Source organism: Mizuhopecten yessoensis, unplaced genomic scaffold, assembly GCF_002113885.1.
Source record: "Mizuhopecten yessoensis strain PY_sf001 unplaced genomic scaffold, ASM211388v2 scaffold3571, whole genome shotgun sequence".
NCBI lineage: Eukaryota > Metazoa > Mollusca > Bivalvia > Pectinida > Pectinidae > Mizuhopecten > Mizuhopecten yessoensis.
The window spans coordinates 48944-66227 of NW_018405111.1; the positions used below are offsets into that span (position 1 = coordinate 48944).

General features: G+C 34.6%; 2 protein-coding genes across 3 annotated transcripts in view; both read right to left on the bottom strand.

Annotated features, from left to right (window-relative positions):
• Positions 1-7939: 7939 nt before the first annotated feature.
• Positions 7940-10884, bottom strand: LOC110447657. Of its 2 annotated transcripts, XR_002462618.1 has the most exons (3): positions 10824-10884; positions 8787-10573; positions 7940-8750 (listed from the first exon to the last, which is right to left on the bottom strand). XR_002462618.1 is itself a non-coding variant. In XM_021493502.1 (2 exons), exon 1 carries the CDS (start codon positions 10519-10521, stop codon positions 8860-8862), a length of 1662 nt encoding a protein of 553 aa, XP_021349177.1. In that variant the 5' UTR covers positions 10522-10598; the 3' UTR covers positions 7940-8822; position 8859. The 2 variants fall into 2 exon arrangements, 1 of the variants encoding a protein (XP_021349177.1); XM_021493502.1 differs by lacking the exon at positions 10824-10884 and having other exon boundaries at positions 7940-8822; positions 8859-10598.
• Positions 10885-11019: 135 nt separating this feature from the next.
• The window catches only part of LOC110447655, a 27908-nt gene continuing 21643 nt past the window's right edge, over positions 11020-17284 (bottom strand). Inside the window, exons 8-9 of the mRNA XM_021493500.1 lie at positions 16386-16452; positions 11020-15053 (exon numbers count right to left, since the gene is read on the bottom strand). Coding sequence (XP_021349175.1) covers positions 13889-15053; positions 16386-16452 — 1232 coding nt within the window. The 3' untranslated portion in view covers positions 11020-13888. The remainder of the gene's footprint in view (positions 15054-16385; positions 16453-17284) is intronic.

Genomic DNA, 17284 nt, shown 5'->3' on the forward strand with positions numbered 1-17284 from the left:
TGTTTTTCTATAACAGATAAGGCCTATGTGGCCAAACAATCCAACATATGGACTTCAATATTTATTTACGTAAAACACGTGGACTACACATCCCTGTATTTACATATAGAATAATATTTAATTTTCAGACTGATGTCACTTTTTTGAGTTGGAAAATTGCGTATTTTCTTTGAAAGATACTTAGAAGTTTCATTTGATTGAACTGTTAACCGTTCACATCGTCTGCACATCAATAAGTACAAAAACAGAGGATTAATATAATCTTAATGATTATTTTTTTAAGATCGTAGACGTGATGGAATGGTAATCTACACATTAACACCAATTCATTCACTCAAAATATATTCATGCTATTTATTAAGAGTTGAGTATAAGTTATGAAGTTATTAAAATTTGGTTATCATAATGACATTTCCAATGTTTCATGTGTTATGACATCCCAATAACAATGTCATATATATAAATGAGAAAATAACCCAGATACATATTTATTATATATGTAATATATAATCCTTTGAACAATCTTTTTTGATAGAATAAACCAGAGACATATATTGGAACCTCGGCCTGGCAATTTATATGCCCGTTTCCGCCCATTTCTGGCCGTTCCTGCCCGTTCCTGTAAATCGTCTAACCGTAGTGGACCCCCCATGTGTTAAAAATTGCCCTATCATGCGTAAACTATGACATTGTTCTAAATTTGTTTACCGCGATCAGAGACGTATAATAATCTTACAGTAAGTATACTACACCATAGAATCATATAATGTATTATACGTCTCTGCCGCGATGCATTCACGAAAATGTGATTATCTGTCAAATTTGATATTCTGCAATATCGGACAGCAGGTGCCATGTCTAAATTTAACATCCATCCAACACCGCTGTAGCTGCGACAACGTCGGATACCGCGGTAAGGAAAACTAAAATGTTGTCATCAAAGAAAAATACGCCATCCTTCAAGTTCACGAAGACACGCGAAACACTGCCGACAGTATTTGGATAGTCTTTAAATAGGGGATTACTAAAGAAGTGAAGACACACATCCCACACAAACCAAAAACTGCAATCCATAGTTATATCATTTAGAATTTTATGATAAAAGTGCTTTTGAACTTTAATTTAATATCTCATTATATTCGTTATTTGGCTTATTTTAAACTACAAACTTTCATTTAATTTATTCCATCGTGTGACATAAATATACTTAATATCCTAGAACTATTTGTGTAAATTGTTTCTCCTTAACTTGTGTCAATTTAGATAAGTTCTATTTATGAAGTTTTAAAGTCGACATGTGTCATTGTTGTCAGATTAACTCATGCATTTACTTCGTCAATCTTATACCATATATGTTTCAACTTAATCATATTACGTAACACAATGACAATGACAAGTTTTTATTCTCGCAAACTGGTTACAGTGTAGAGAATTATATACATATATATATAGTACAGTTTACATATAAATCATGGTGTTAATGGCCAGTGTTAATTCGCTCAATTATGTGCTTAAGGAATTTTATAAGTGAAATTAGTTCTTCATTATTGACATAATTAAATAATGTATTAAACTTTAAAGTACTAGGACTTTCAAAATAGTATCTCGACATAAATTTTCTTCTGTTTTGCACTATCTGGTGGTCATTACAGTTAAATAAATAATGATATTCGTCTCCAATTTCATTTAGGTCACAAAACATACATTTTCTATCTTCTCTTGGAATGTTATTCCATCTACCACATTCAATAGGAAATTTTACATTACAAATTCTAAATTTACAATAAACATTTGCTAGTCTTGGAGGGAGATCTAGCAGGTATTTTTCTAATACTAAGTCATTTTTAAAAATTCTGTAATTGGTCCCTTTAGATGAATTGAAAACATCGCTTCTCCAATTATTAATGAATTTATCTTTTAGTATATGGAAAACTGTATTTTTCAACCATTGGGTACTTTGGAATTCTTGACTTTCAAATATATTTATTAAATTACATTCATCAAGGATATTTTTAATACAATTCAACCATTGAGTATTATAGTTTATAATAATTTTATACATTTTATTACTTAACTTATTAGGTATTGGTTCTAACAATTTGGCCCAAAATCCAATCATTCTAACTTTGATATTTATACTCAGAGGAAATCTTCCTAATTCCCCATAAATCATGAAATTGGGTGTCGATGTTTTCACCTGAAGAATATGTTTACAGAATTTTAAATGTAAACGTTCTAAAAGTTTGTAATCACAAAAACCCCAGACTTCACAACCATACAACATGACAGGCTTGATAGCTTTATCGAAAATATCTAATTTACAGTCAATTGATAGATTATGGTTTCTGCATTTAGCAATAGCACCATACATTGCTCTAAGGCCCTTATCGTATAATTGTCTAATATTTAACTGCGTGAAACCATTTTGAGTAAAATGAACACCAAGATATTTGAAATTTTTCACAATTTCTACTTCATTTCTGTTATAAGTAAAACGTATATTTTGGGATACTCTCCCTCTGCCAAATATCATCACTTTTGTTTTATCGATATTTACTTTAAGATGCCACAATTTTGAATAATCATAAAACACATTAAGTTGTTTTTGTAAATCTTCTGGGGTGTCTGCTAACAAAATAGTGTCGTCAGCATATAACATTACATACAACTTGAGATATATTTGTAACTCATTCTCAAGTTTTCCCGCCAAATTTGATAGGCCTGTACAATCATTAGATTCTAAAAACATTTCAAGGTCATTTAGATACAATGAAAATAAAAATGGAGAAAGATTTTCACCCTGCCTAACCCCGGAATTACAGGTGAAGATATCGGAGAATTTTCCATCTTTCATAACTTTAGCCTTAATTCCATTGTACATATTAACAATAACTTTAAACCATTTTCCATCTACATTATTTGTTATTAATTTATTCCACAACCCTATTCTCCAGACACTGTCGAACGCTTTCTCAAAATCTATGAAAGCACAATACATACGGTTTTTGAATTGTTTTGAAAGTTGAATTAAAGAGTATAAAGAAAATATATGATCTATAGTAGAATGTTGCCTACGAAAACCTGCTTGGTTTTCAAGTATAAGTTCGACATTGTCTGCATATGTATTTAGACGCTCATTAATTACAGCTGTAAATAGTTTACCTAGGCAACTGACCAGTGTGATTGGTCTATAGTTTTTAGCGTCATACATATCACCTTTATTTTTAAACACGGGGATAATATTACCCATAAGCCATGCTTCTGGTACATTACCAGAATCAAGTATATAGTTAAACATTTTAACATATAATGGAAGCATTATGTCAGTAGTTGATTTGATATATTCATTACATACTAAATCATCACCAACAGCCTTATTAGATTTCAATCTATTGACACATTTCAAAATTTCACTTGGAGTAATTGGACCATTTATAAAGGTATTAGTTTCAAGGTTAGACAACTCTTTGAGTTCATCAAGGGACAGTATATGATTGTCATCACCATCAAAATCATTATTGAAACTTTTGCTAAAAAAGTCAAAAAGATCATCGATATTTGCCTTACATGTGTTTTTCTTTGGAGCACCCTTATTTATTATTTTCCAATATTCTTTCGGATTTCTAGTCCTCAGATTTTTTAATTTGCTTTTAATCTGAGTTTTATGATTCTTGACAGCAGTGCTCAGTGTTTTATGATATTTACGCTCCTTATCATATAAGTCCTCTTTTAAACTTATTTCCCCATACCTTTTATAAAATCTTTTGGCTTTTCTGTAATTTTGTCGAGCAGATTTACATTCTTTGGTAAACCATGTTTTTTTTAAATTGAAATTATTTTTAGTGCGGTTATTGGGTTGGGTATTTCCAAAAGCATGTTTGGCAGCACCGATGAAAATTTCACATAATTTATGTACAGTGTCATTAATAAAATCCAAATTTACAACATTCTCAGTGTCATCCATACCATCAATAATGCTATCTATATATAGTTTTCTATCAGCCACATGTTTTACAAAAATATCTTTCGAATCAGTATTCCATCTCTTTGGTCTTGATAAAAACCTCTGACCTTCAGAATCAACAGGATTAACTGGTCATACCATATCGGACACTGCATTCCAACCGCATGATGTGTTGGAGCTTGAAGGCTTTAATCCCTTTCTTGTTCCTAGATCAGCCTGTAGAGGAGGAGGCATTGTTATATTATACATATCTGATTTGTGTAACAAAGTTAATACTGTTGACAATATTCATGATAGTATTATATGGGTGAATTTGATATGTCAGGTACTTCAAAGAACCATATATTTTTTGCATTTTGTTACATTCCTCCTTAATTTTTTTTTTATATGGGGAGTCAGACAAGGATATCTTTCCTTGCTCTATTTGTATAGAGTTAACGATATAAAATAATGTTCCTTCTTATTTTGGCAAAGCAATCCATAGTGTCCCACCAGTAATGATTTTCAGTATTTTGGTAACTGACATACTTCATGTACTCCCTCCCCATGCCAATACATACTTGTATACCAAATACTGTCAGCCCAGATGAACCAGTTTTGCTGAAATCTTCCTACTAGTGAATGAAGAGACGAAGATTTTAAATAAAGGGCCGTAAATCCTTAAAAATGGTCGAAATATAAAAATAAAATAAAAAATATACTACCCAGATGGCGTGCATCAGGGGGTATTACCAATCAGTATGCTTTCATTGAAATCGGCCCAGTTGTTAATGAGGAAGATAAAGTTTGTTTCCAAAAAAGGGCCATAACTCCTTTTTAAAGGGTCGGAATGAAAACATACTACTTGGATGCACAACATCAGGGGACAGTTACCATATCCGTTGAAATTGGCCACATAGTTTTGAAGGAGTTATCTGGACATATATTTTCAACAAAGGGCCATTTCTCTGTAAAAAAATGGCCAGGTTGAAAAAATAATACCTGGATTCACACCATCAGGTGGTAGTTATAATATATGAAAAGTTTAATTCAAAATTGACCCCTTTCTGGACACGGATTTTTCAACAAGGGCCATAACTTTGTAAAAAAAAGAAGAAGATCAGAATGAAAAAATAATATCTGGATGCACAACTTCGGGTGGTAGCTATCATATTTGGAAACTTTCGTTGAAATTGGTCCTTTTCTTTCAAAGGAGTTGTCCGGACAATTTTTTTTCTACGGACGGACAAGCTGATTCCAGTATACCTCTCTGACTTCGTTGCTGGGGTTACAACAAAGTGTTTAATAGATTTACTATTGACATTATTTTATTGTTTTTATGTACAGTAATTGAATATCTTTGTCTATAACACAATCTCAACCTCAAGTAGGTCTCTAGAGGAAAGATTACTTTGGCAGAATACATATTCATGACTTATTAAGTTGCACATAACTTTAAAACATGCTTATATGATAAAGTGTTTTGGTATGATACAAAAACAGAAAATGTATCGGTATTTACCATAATAAACATTGATAATCAAATCTCCGTGGTTTTGTCAAATTGGGCATCGATCATGTTTGACATGCTAAAACAGTACTTTACCGGTCTTGAAATTACATAAAAATCATTCTGTTAACAGAATATATATATGGAAAGTTTTTAAAGAAGTTTCAAATATAGACTACCATTGTAACTATACATAGGCAAGTTGACAATGTTGGTTACATTTTAAATGTTTGAAACATTTGCATGTTTTCCAATAGGACATATTTAGTATCAAAATAACAGTAATTTTATACGCTATACACTATCATAATTCATTTCCAAAATTACATTCGCCTGTGGCATTTATCTGTCTTTTTGTTAGGATACCCCCGTCATTCAACCTGGTGTTGTACAAAGAGGTCCACTACGGTTATCAGTAATAATAATGAATAATCATTTATGCAGTTATTGTTCATTTTTATGTATCTACATATGACAAAAATATAAAAGAAATCGAAGTGGGGACCAAATGTTGACCCAACCTTTAGGATATCGTCTCATGAATTAAATATAGAAATTGGAAGACATCATAACGTCACACGCAGAAACAGGATTTGTAACAAATGTAATTTGTCCATTTTATAGCGATCTCATGCACAGATTATTCAAACAAATTTATTACAGAAAACCCTCGATTTTTAAATTAAACAACTACTGAGTATGAATGATGTTAGAAAGCCATCCGAGTAGGAAAATATTTAAATTTAGCATTTAAGAGGCGTTACTTTAAGTCTAAATTGGCTAACCTGGTCGGGTACGGCCTTGGTCTGAAAGGCCGATTGCTATGAATGACATATGTCACTCAAACGTATAATGTTTACTACACCATAGGACCATATCGTCCATGTAGTCATACTTACAGTAAGTATACTACACCATAGGACCATATCGTCCATGTAGTAATCATTACAGTAAGTATACTACACCATAGGACCATATCGTCCATGTAGTAATCATTACAGTAAGTATACTACACCATAGGACCATATCGTCCATGTAGTAATCATTACAGTAAGTATACTACACCATAGGACCATATCGTCCATGTAGTAATCATTACAGTAAGTATACTACACCATAGGACCATATCGTCCATGTAGTAATCATTACAGTAAGTATACTACACCATAGGACCATATCGTCCATGTAGTAATCATTACAGTAAGTATACTACACCATAGGACCATATCGTCCATGTAGTAATCATTACAGTAAGTATACTACACCATAGGACCATATCGTCCATGTAGTAATCATTACAGTAAGTATACTACACCATAGGACCATATCGTCCATGTAGTAATCATTACAGTAAGTATACTACACCATAGGACCATATCGTCCATGTAGTAATCATTACAGTAAGTATACTACACCATAGGACCATATCGTCCATGTAGTAATCATTACAGTAAGTATACTACACCATAGGACCATATCGTCCATGTAGTAATCATTACAGTAAGTATACTACACCATAGGACCATATCGTCCATGTAGCAATCATTACAGTAAGTATACTACACCATAGGACCATATCGTCCATGTAGTCATACTTACAGTAAGTATACTACACCATAGGACCATATCGTCCATGTAGTAATCATTACAGTAAGTATACTACACCATAGGACCATATCGTCCATGTAGTCATACTTACAGTAAGTATGCTACACCTACCGTTGAGTAGATGTAACTCCATATAAATATATACAAAAGTAAACAAATGACACAATGAGTGTTCAGTCAGGGTTTCAGGTTTTTGTACTCCACCCTTAATTTAGTTATTGCCCTCCTTAGGGTCAGTCCGTTCTCGAGTATAAATTTGGATCTTAATTACCTAAGGTTCATTTCATAGAACGTAGGTGAATGTCCAACAGTAAATTTCAAAGACGTCATTCGAATGTTCCACCACTACCGAAAGAAACCCTCGAGGATAATGCCCTTTTACTTCATCTTCTCATCTAAATTCAGTAGCAACAGGTTTGGTACCGTGTAGACTCTGGATTCCCCCAGTGCGTGGCAGGTCCAATATGTAAGATCGAAGAGCAAGAGTCATTTAGGTTGGCCATCAGACTATTTGTGACGACCGACACCATAGCTTACCTCCCTATCACATCAGAGGACAGCAATAAAACCCTAAAGGAGATCATTGGAGCGTTGGTCAGGTATAATGTAGAATGTCGCGACCACCAATACATGCTTCAATTACACAACGTTGAATTTCCTCAATGAGGGATGTTCTGTAACAATCTTTGTTACAGTTCCCTTTTAAGTAGTCTTTCAAGGATGGTCACACCTAGAGCTCTGTTAGCTAAAATCTGCTTAAATCTGCAGCCAAATATCTAATTTCCTTTGTAGATCCTTCGACTACAACAGGATTACTTTCAATAATCTAACAGTAGAATTGTTTTAGAAGAGATATACAACATTAAACACATTTTACATCAAAACTTTATTAATACCATATAAGAATTATAAGGAAAACCAACCATTTTATATAAACGCTTACACAAAATATCTCATTGAGACCAAGATGAAAATGATAAGAAATAACACTTCATATCTGGAGTGGATCCACAAGGCGGTTTATGACCAAGAAAAGGCTACAGATGTAATGTAGGGAATATAAAGTTATACAAGATTGAATGAACACCATTGTTAGCCGACATTTCTTACCACATAACGTGATTGAAACTTATTCATATAAGTAAAATATACCATGTGCCCTCCCAACTACACCCTTATTATTACTATTCTACACCGGCTTTGACTTACAGGTCTTGTTGTTGAACAGGTAACAGCAGCTGACTGTATACTTTGACAATGAATTAGAGCAATGTATATAGCCTTTACTTAGTGTTGCTGAGGTAAAATACTTAATATAACTATAACGTCAAATGCTGCAACAATTGATTCCATCCATGCATATCCTGCTATATCAATTTCAAGCACTTCTCTACTTTCAGACTCCCATCCACTAAAGGTTTCACCCACAGAGCAGACAAGCTCACATTCATCATTACCTTAACAGGTTCACCAGAGGAGTACGCCGCCATTGTCTACATTTAATATTTGTTCACGAGGAAATGATTCATGCCTGCAACAGCTGACGTGACCAAATGTGTTTAAACACACTCCACATTCACTGCAAAAAAATCTAATAGAATAATAAATATAATATACTGATAACAGAATCACAGAAATAATAATCCAAAGGAAATACACACCTGAGTATTAGCCATTTAACACTAACACCTTATTTCTATAAACAGTAGCTCAACACTATCACACCTTATTTCTATAAACAGTAGCTCAACACTATCACACCTTATTTCTATAAATAGTAGCTCAACACTATCACACCTTATTTCTGTGTTGGTACTGTTCTAGTACATTTAGGGTACCAGTCATATTTAGATAGCCTTGGTGTACTGGTCACGTCTGTTAGCTGTGATGTTGTAAATCTATTGTACCAGTCGTACTTAGATAGCCTTGGTGTACTGGTCACGTCTGTTAGCTGTGATGTTGTAAATCTATTGTACCAGTCGTACTTAGATAGCCTTGGTGTACTGGTCACGTCTGTTAGCTGTGATGTTGTAAATCTATTGTACCAGTCGTACTTAGATAGCCTTGGTGTACTGGTCACGTCTGTTAGCTGTGATGTTGTAAATCTATTGTACCAGTCGTACTTAGATAGCCTTGGTGTACTGGTCACGTCTGTTAGCTGTGATGTTGTAAATCTATTGTACCAGTCGTACTTAGATAGCCTTGGTGTACTGGTCACGTCTGTTAGCTGTGATGTTGTAAATCTATTGTACCAGTCGTACTTAGATAGCCTTGGTGTACTGGTCACGTCTGTTAGCTGTGATGTTGTAAATCTATTGTACCAGTCGTACTTAGATAGCCTTGGTGTACTGGTCACGTCTGTTAGCTGTGATGTTGTAAATCTATTGTACCAGTCGTACTTAGATAGCCTTGGTGTACTGGTCACGTCTGTTAGCTGTGATGTTGTAAATCTATTGTACCAGTCGTACTTAGATAGCCTTGGTGTACTGGTCACGTCTGTTAGCTGTGATGTTGTAAATCTATTGTACCAGTCGTACTTAGATAGCCTTGGTGTACTGGTCACGTCTGTTAGCTGTGATGTTGTAAATCTATTGTACCAGTCGTACTTAGATAGCCTTGGTGTACTGGTCACGTCTGTTAGCTGTGATGCTGTAAATCTATTGTACCAGTCGTACTTAGATAGCCTTGGTGTACTAGTCACGTCTGTTAGCTGTGATGCTGTAAATCTATTGTACCAGTCGTACTTAGATAGCCTTGGTGTACTAGTCACGTCTGCTAGCTGTGATGCTGTAAATCTATTGTACCAGTCGTACTTAGATAGCCTTGGTGTACTAGTCACGTCTGTAAGCTGTGATGTTGTAAATCTATTGTACCAGTCGTACTTAGAAGGCCTTGGTGTACTAGTCACATCTGTTAGCTGTGATGCTGTAAATCTATTGTCCCAGTCGTACTTAGATAGCCATGGTGTACTGGTCACGTCTGTTAGCTGTGATGCTGTAAATCTTTTGTACCAGTCGGACTTAGATAGCCTTGGTGTACTGGTCACGTCTGTCAGCTGTGATGTTGTAAATTTATTGTACCACTCGTACTTAGATAGCCTTGGTGTACTGGTCTCGTATGTTAGCTGTGATGCTGTAAATCTATTGTACCAATCGTACTTAGATAGTCTTGGTGTACAGGTCACGTCTTTTAGCTGTGATGTTGTTAATCTATTGTACCAGTCGTACTTAGATATCCTTGGTGTACTAGTCACGTCTGTAAGCTGTGGTGTTGTAAATCTATTGTACCAGTCGTACTTAAGTAGCCTAGGTGTACTAGTCACGTCTGTTAGCTGTGATGCTGTAAATCTTTTGTACCAGTCGGACTTAGATAGCCTTGGTGTACTGGTCACGTCTGTCAGCTGTGATGTTGTAAATCTATTGTACCAGTCATATTTAGATAGCATTGGTGTACTAGTCATGTCTGTTAGCTGTGATGCTGTAAATCTTTTGTACCAGTCGTACTTAGATAGCCTTTGTGTACTGGTCTCGTCTGTTAGCTGTGATGTTGGAAATCTATTGTACCAGTCGTACTTAGAAGGCCTTGGTGTACTAGTCACATCTGTTAGCTGTGATGCTGTAAATCTATTGTCCCAGTCGTACTTAGATAGCCTTGGTGTACTGGTCCCGTCTGTTAGCTGTGAGCTGTAAATCTATTGTACCAGTCAGTGGGTCAGTCTTGATGCTAGAGTTGAATATCTAGTTGTAAGTGTATAAGTTAAGCCTTGGTGTACTGGTCACGTCTGTTAGCTGTGATGCTGTAAATCTATTGAACCAGTCATACTTAGATACCCTTGGTGTACTGGTCACGTCTGTTAGCTGTGATGCTGTAAATCTATTGAACCAGTCATACTTAGATACCCTTGGTGTACTGGTCACGTCTGTTAGCTGTGATGCTGTAAATCTTTTGTACCAGTCGTACTTAGATAGCCTTGGTATACTGGTCACGTCTGTTAGCTGTGATGTTGTAAATCTATTGTACCAGTCGTACTTAGATAGCCTTGGTGTACTGGTCTCGTCTGTTAGCTGTGATGCTGTAAATCTATTGTACCAGTCAGTGGGTCAGTCTTGATGCTAGAGTTGAATATCTAGTTGTAAGTGTATAAGTTATCTGGGTTAGTTTTGTTGCAGATGTAGAAAATCTAGTACATCAGTCATGTTGGTTAACCTGTGTGCTGAAGTAGAAAAAAACTGTACTATGTACACCATGAAGTACATAATCTACCACATAACCTACCACAGAAAGTAAAGATAAGCCCATTCAAACATCTCACAGATATAAATAAAACAAGGCACCTGTTTGAACTAGAATATGAACACCAACAAACTTTAAGTATGTCTTTGACGATAAGAAGCTTCGATTTTGCCCATGTCAAAAAACCATTAGATTGTTTTTTTTTTGTATGCACACCAAACAGTACATAAGAACCATGTACAACCACAACATAAGTTTACTACATCAAACATTGACATGCAAACCAAATCAGTCATCCTTGTTTCTCAATATCTTATATACCTGGTGTCTAGGGAGACCACTGGTTTTAAAAGAAAGTGCAAATTGGGTTGAAAATATTACATACTCAAATTACAGCAGTGTTCAAAAATATATTGTGTGAATTAAGATGATGCTTTCAATGATAAAAATGTTAGAATGAGAGGGTCCTTACAGTACTTTCTTCTTGATAAAACTCTGTCACATAATTATAAGGTAGTATAAATCTATATGTAAAGAGCTATTTTCTAACTATTGATCTAAATCATGTCGGGTCCAGAAAAAACTCCTGTCCACCAGTAACTGTATTTTCACAAGAAGTTTCAAACAGTCCAGGTATGTTGTGTGCCCAGCGAGACTGACATCAACTCTCACCATTTCATGTATCAACTCGTTATGGTTCAGGTACTGAATAATGTTCATAGATGTTTTCCACAAAATGAGTAAATATCTTCAAATAATCAAATGAACTCTGACATTTGAGAAAATATAGGAATCTTCAACTGATAGGCACATTTCATCCTGTTTACAGGATATCTAATAACAATATGGAAACCCCTGATTTGGAGGTCATTGTGGATGAATTTTGTATATCCAACTGTCATAACTTAACCTTAGCTTGCATTACCAACATAGCAGATTGCATTTTGGCACCTGACCAATGTCTATTGATAGGTCAAATTGACCAGTGCCAATGGAGAGGTGAACTTAACAAATGTCCATTGAACATGTAATACTGACCAATGTCCATTGATAGGTCAAATTGACCGGTGCCAATTGAGAGGTGAACTTAACAAATGTCCAATGAACATGTAATACTGACCAATGTCCATTGTGAGGTAAATGTGGTAATCAGCACTGACGTGAATATATTTTCATTTCATTAATAGAATTAATCATGAAATCAATATGGTGAATATGTTTTCCTCAAAGTTCCCAATACTCAATCCTATTTTCTCTTGTACAGTGATGGAATTAATTGTAGAATAAAAAAGAGACAATGAAAAAATGAAGCTTGAAAACATGTAATAAGGAATGAAGATAATTCTTACGGCAAAAAAAGAAATAGTGAAGCTAAAACAGTACATAAATGTATATAAATAAAACACCTTCAAAATCATACAATTAAAGTAAATACGTAGGATTCTCACTACAATTAATTACTGGCACAAAATCTGGAAATCTTGCTGATTTTTACAAATATTAAGCTTCCCTGATGAAAACAGTGTAATAAGGTATTCCGTTACATCTATATGAAACAATAAGTTATTTGGGTACATTTAGATGAAGTAATAAGGTATTCCGTTACATCAATATGAAACAATAGGTTATTTGGGTACATTTAGATGAAGTAATAAGGTATTCCGTTATGTCAGCTGTAAACATCAACCTTAGTGACAAATTTTAAATCCAGTTATTTTTGTTATTGAATATATTAAAACAGACCTTATGCTGGTACTGTAAGCCTATTGGACATATGTCAGTGAGGATCCACAAGTAACATGCGCTATGATTAATACCCAAGCTATCTGTAGCTGTTATTTTTTAAGCGTTATTAACACATTCACCCCTGAAGACACATTTGAACACTTCCAATTCAAAGGTTGGAATAGTCCATTATGAAATTTCAGGGGTGAATGAGTTATTTAGTGCTTTCTGAATTAGCATGAAAAATGCAAAGAATATTATTACTGTTATAATAAGTATGGAAGTACCTAACTTTGTATCCTGCTGTAGTACTTAATTCAAAATGTGTAAGGTCTATTACAAATTCAAAGAGGTAGCTGAATGTTTGAGCATTTATTAACCTATAATTTTACCTTTATCACAAATACATGTATTATCATATTTGCAATTTCCCTACAACTGACAGGTGTACTGTGTTGGAGTGTCAACATTTTATCATTGTAATTTTCATCACTTGTCTTGTTAATACAGTGTAAGTTTCAACACATATGGATCAGGTTTGGGGTCAAACTCTATAAGAAATCCTGGTGTACAAAAATGATACAAATAATAAAAGGGCAGACTTTTCTCTGTGTTCAAGTTAGATGTTTTCAGTTTTGTTTTTAACATGTTTAAACGTAAACTGATGTGCCAATAATTATAAGGACACGTTTCAGTAATTTTTCCAGGTTCCTAATTTGCTCATTTTAAATTTCTTGTTTTTGTAAATTTCAATTTGAAATTAATTAAGATAATACCTGAGTTTAATTAGTTGTATCACAGAGAATGAAGAATAACTTAAATATAAAGGCGGTAATTTATGTCCCTGAATACTGAATGATATCTGATAGTCATCGCTTCTTCTTCCCTATCTTTAATCCTTTCCCAAACCAGCCCGGTACTGACAGGCTGCGACACAGGTTAGGTTTCTTTGTAGTTGAGGTGGGATCTGTGTTATCCTCGCTATCTATAACAGTATCCTGAGAGGTTTTGCTGCGCTTATGACAGACTTTTGGCACACATGTGGTATCCGAGTCCTGTGGTGTAAGTAGTAACATGTTCTGTCCCACCACTGCCGTAGGTGACTGTTCAGGTATATCTGTAGTACTCAACACTGCCTCTGTAGGTCGAGAGCGGGAAGCACTTGCATTGTTTAGGGAAGGCCTTTTCTCAAAATGGGTCTCCCTCTTCCCAGGAGAGTTCAGGGAACTTGTTGGTGCATTGTCTTTCTTGGCCGGTTGCTCACTTTTGGGGGAAAGTTTTTGCATCTGGTCCTTATTGAGGTAGCAGTGGTCTTTGAGCACATAGTCAATCTTGTTACCGGGCTGAAAGACTTGGGGAATACATGGATGTGGCCATAAACTGGGATGGAGTGGACGTAACTGCATCAGTCTGGGATCCTCCATTATATGTAGACCCAGACAGGACATGTAGTGTAGTGGCAAACTTGGTATACCCTGAGTTTGAAGATTTAGACTTGGCACTGGAGAACAACTACATAATGATCCTATAGTTCGGAAGGTAGCACATTTTGGACATTGACCAATCAATTCATGCTGTGAAATACGGCTTTCATTGATGGAAGCTCGAGATTGGTCTAATCTCAAAGTCCCACTCAGCGGACCAGATGTGGACAAATCTAATGGGAAGGACATTGATTCGTGTGACGGACTTGATATGGTGCAAGGAAGATTATTGGAAGATATCGTCTGCATTGGGATATGTAACCTGGACTTAATATTGCTGAAGTTTACTTCAGCTGTGCACTCTTTCTTCAGGATTCCATTCAAAGGGGAGATAACTCCTGATAGCTGCATTTTTGTATCATCTCCAGAAGCTGAAAACACTGTACTTTCTGTCCTCATCTTCTTCATGCCAAATTGTACGATATTCTTTTTGCTTGAAGTTCTTCGCTTCCTGGCATAATTGGCAGGGACTTCCAGAATCTTTTTGTTTACATTCTTCCGTTCATGGTGTTTCAAAGGAGTTGCGTGTCTAAAGATTGGATCCATACTCCTACAACAAACCAAGGATAAGGATTTAATGACGTTCTTTTGACAAATAAACAGCAAATTTATCAAGTATCTTGGAGGATCAATAGTTCGAAGAACAAATGGCATTTAATGAATCTGATGTTGGTCCAAAATCTTGAGGGACAATATGGTAAATAGCTATGATTTGTGTAAGTAAAGCAAAAATAGAAAGTGAAGTATAATTTTCGCATTTATAAAATTGAAAGCTATTCAACAATTAAAACATTCAAAATGTGCATACATAATAATTATGTTACTGCAACAGGTAGCAGTTACTGGTTCCTCATGATACTTCCATTAATCCTTTAATTATCTGACATTCTGATCTGACACCTGTATAAACACACATGACAGGGGTACCAGTAGACTAAGTCTGTCTAACATCAGTAGGACATAGTGAGAGCACACCAACAACAAAACCATCGGACAAAATGGCGAACGCTACACTGAAGTTAAACTGTTCACCAAACAAATGACAAGGTTGTAATGTAAATAAAGTTCATGAGGAATACCATTATAATATGGTATAAAAGATTTAACTATTAAACCTCGAATACTATTATGATATGGTATAAAATATTTAACTATTATCCCTTGAATACCATTATAATATGGCATAAAATATTTAACTATTATTGATGCTGTAAATCTAAGTACGACTGGTACAATAGATTTACAACATCACAGCTAACGGACGTGACCAGTACACCAAGGCTATCTAAGTACGACTGGTGTATACCATATTATAACGGTATTCGAGGAATAATAGTTAAATCTTGTATACCATATTATCATGGTATTCGAGGTATAATACTTTAATATTTTATACCATATCATAATGGTATTCGAGATTTAATAGTTAAATCTTTTATACCATATTATAATGGAATTCGAGGTATAATAGTTAAACCTTGTATACCATATTATAACGGTATTCGAGGAATAATAGTTAAATATTTTATTCCATATCATAATGGTATTCGAGGTTTTATAGTTAAATCTTTTATACCATATTACAATGGTATTCGAGGTATAATAGCTAACTCTTGTATACCATATTATAATGGTATACAAGATTTAACTATTATACCTCAAATACCATTATAATATGGTATAAAATATTTAACTATTATACCTCGAATACCGTTATAATATGGTATACAAGATTTAGCTATTATACCTCGAATACCATTGTAATATGGTATAAAAGATTTAACTATTAAACCTCGAATACCATTATGATATGGTATAAAATATTTAACTATTATACCTCGAATACCATTATAATATGGTATACAAGATTTAACTATTATACCTCGAATACGAAGGTATGGTGTATCCAAATCTATCCATCACTCGTTTCATCACGTCATCACAACAACCTGAAAGTCAAAGGGATACAACTTAACAAACAGGTATAAGTGTTTATACACCATTTATACACCAAACTACACAGTTAAGTACTGGAGAAATATTCTTTATATGGTACTAGACCTATTAGTCACATGTACAGTAACAGTTTATAATCATCACCACATGAGAGCGCTTCCACCAAAACAGGAATAATAGTCAAAATACAGTTTCCTGAGGAGACGACACTTGAATCAATATGGCTATATTTTACCCCTTTTGGCCCCATCAGAGGTCAGTAAATGAAGTTGGAAAACGTCAGTAAATCTTCCTGAATTTGTTTTCCAGTCACAGGTCATGAAAATGTGTACATCAAACTGAACAAACGTTATTACATGTAATGCCAATTACACATTTTTCTGTATATCACTTCAGTAAATACCCACGACTGATTCAGTTGGTTTCTCTCTGATGATTTTACACACACATAGAAGATGGCTGTTGTAAAATAACAGGTTATACAGTTTTAACAGACTGTACTTGTACACTGTGTAAGTATGCTGTAATCATGTATCCCATTGCTATTGGTGTACATATACATAGGCCTGTTACAAAATAACAGGTTATACAGTTTAACAGACTGTACTTGTACACTGTGTAAGTATGCTGTAATCATGTATCCCATTGCTATTGGTATACATATACATAGACCTGTTGTAAAATAACAGGTGATACAGTTTAACAGACTGTACTTGTACCCTGTGTAAGTATGCTGTAATCATGTGTCACATTGCTATTGGTATACATATACATAGGCCTGTTGTAAAATAACAGGTTATACAGTTTAACAGACTGTACTTGTAC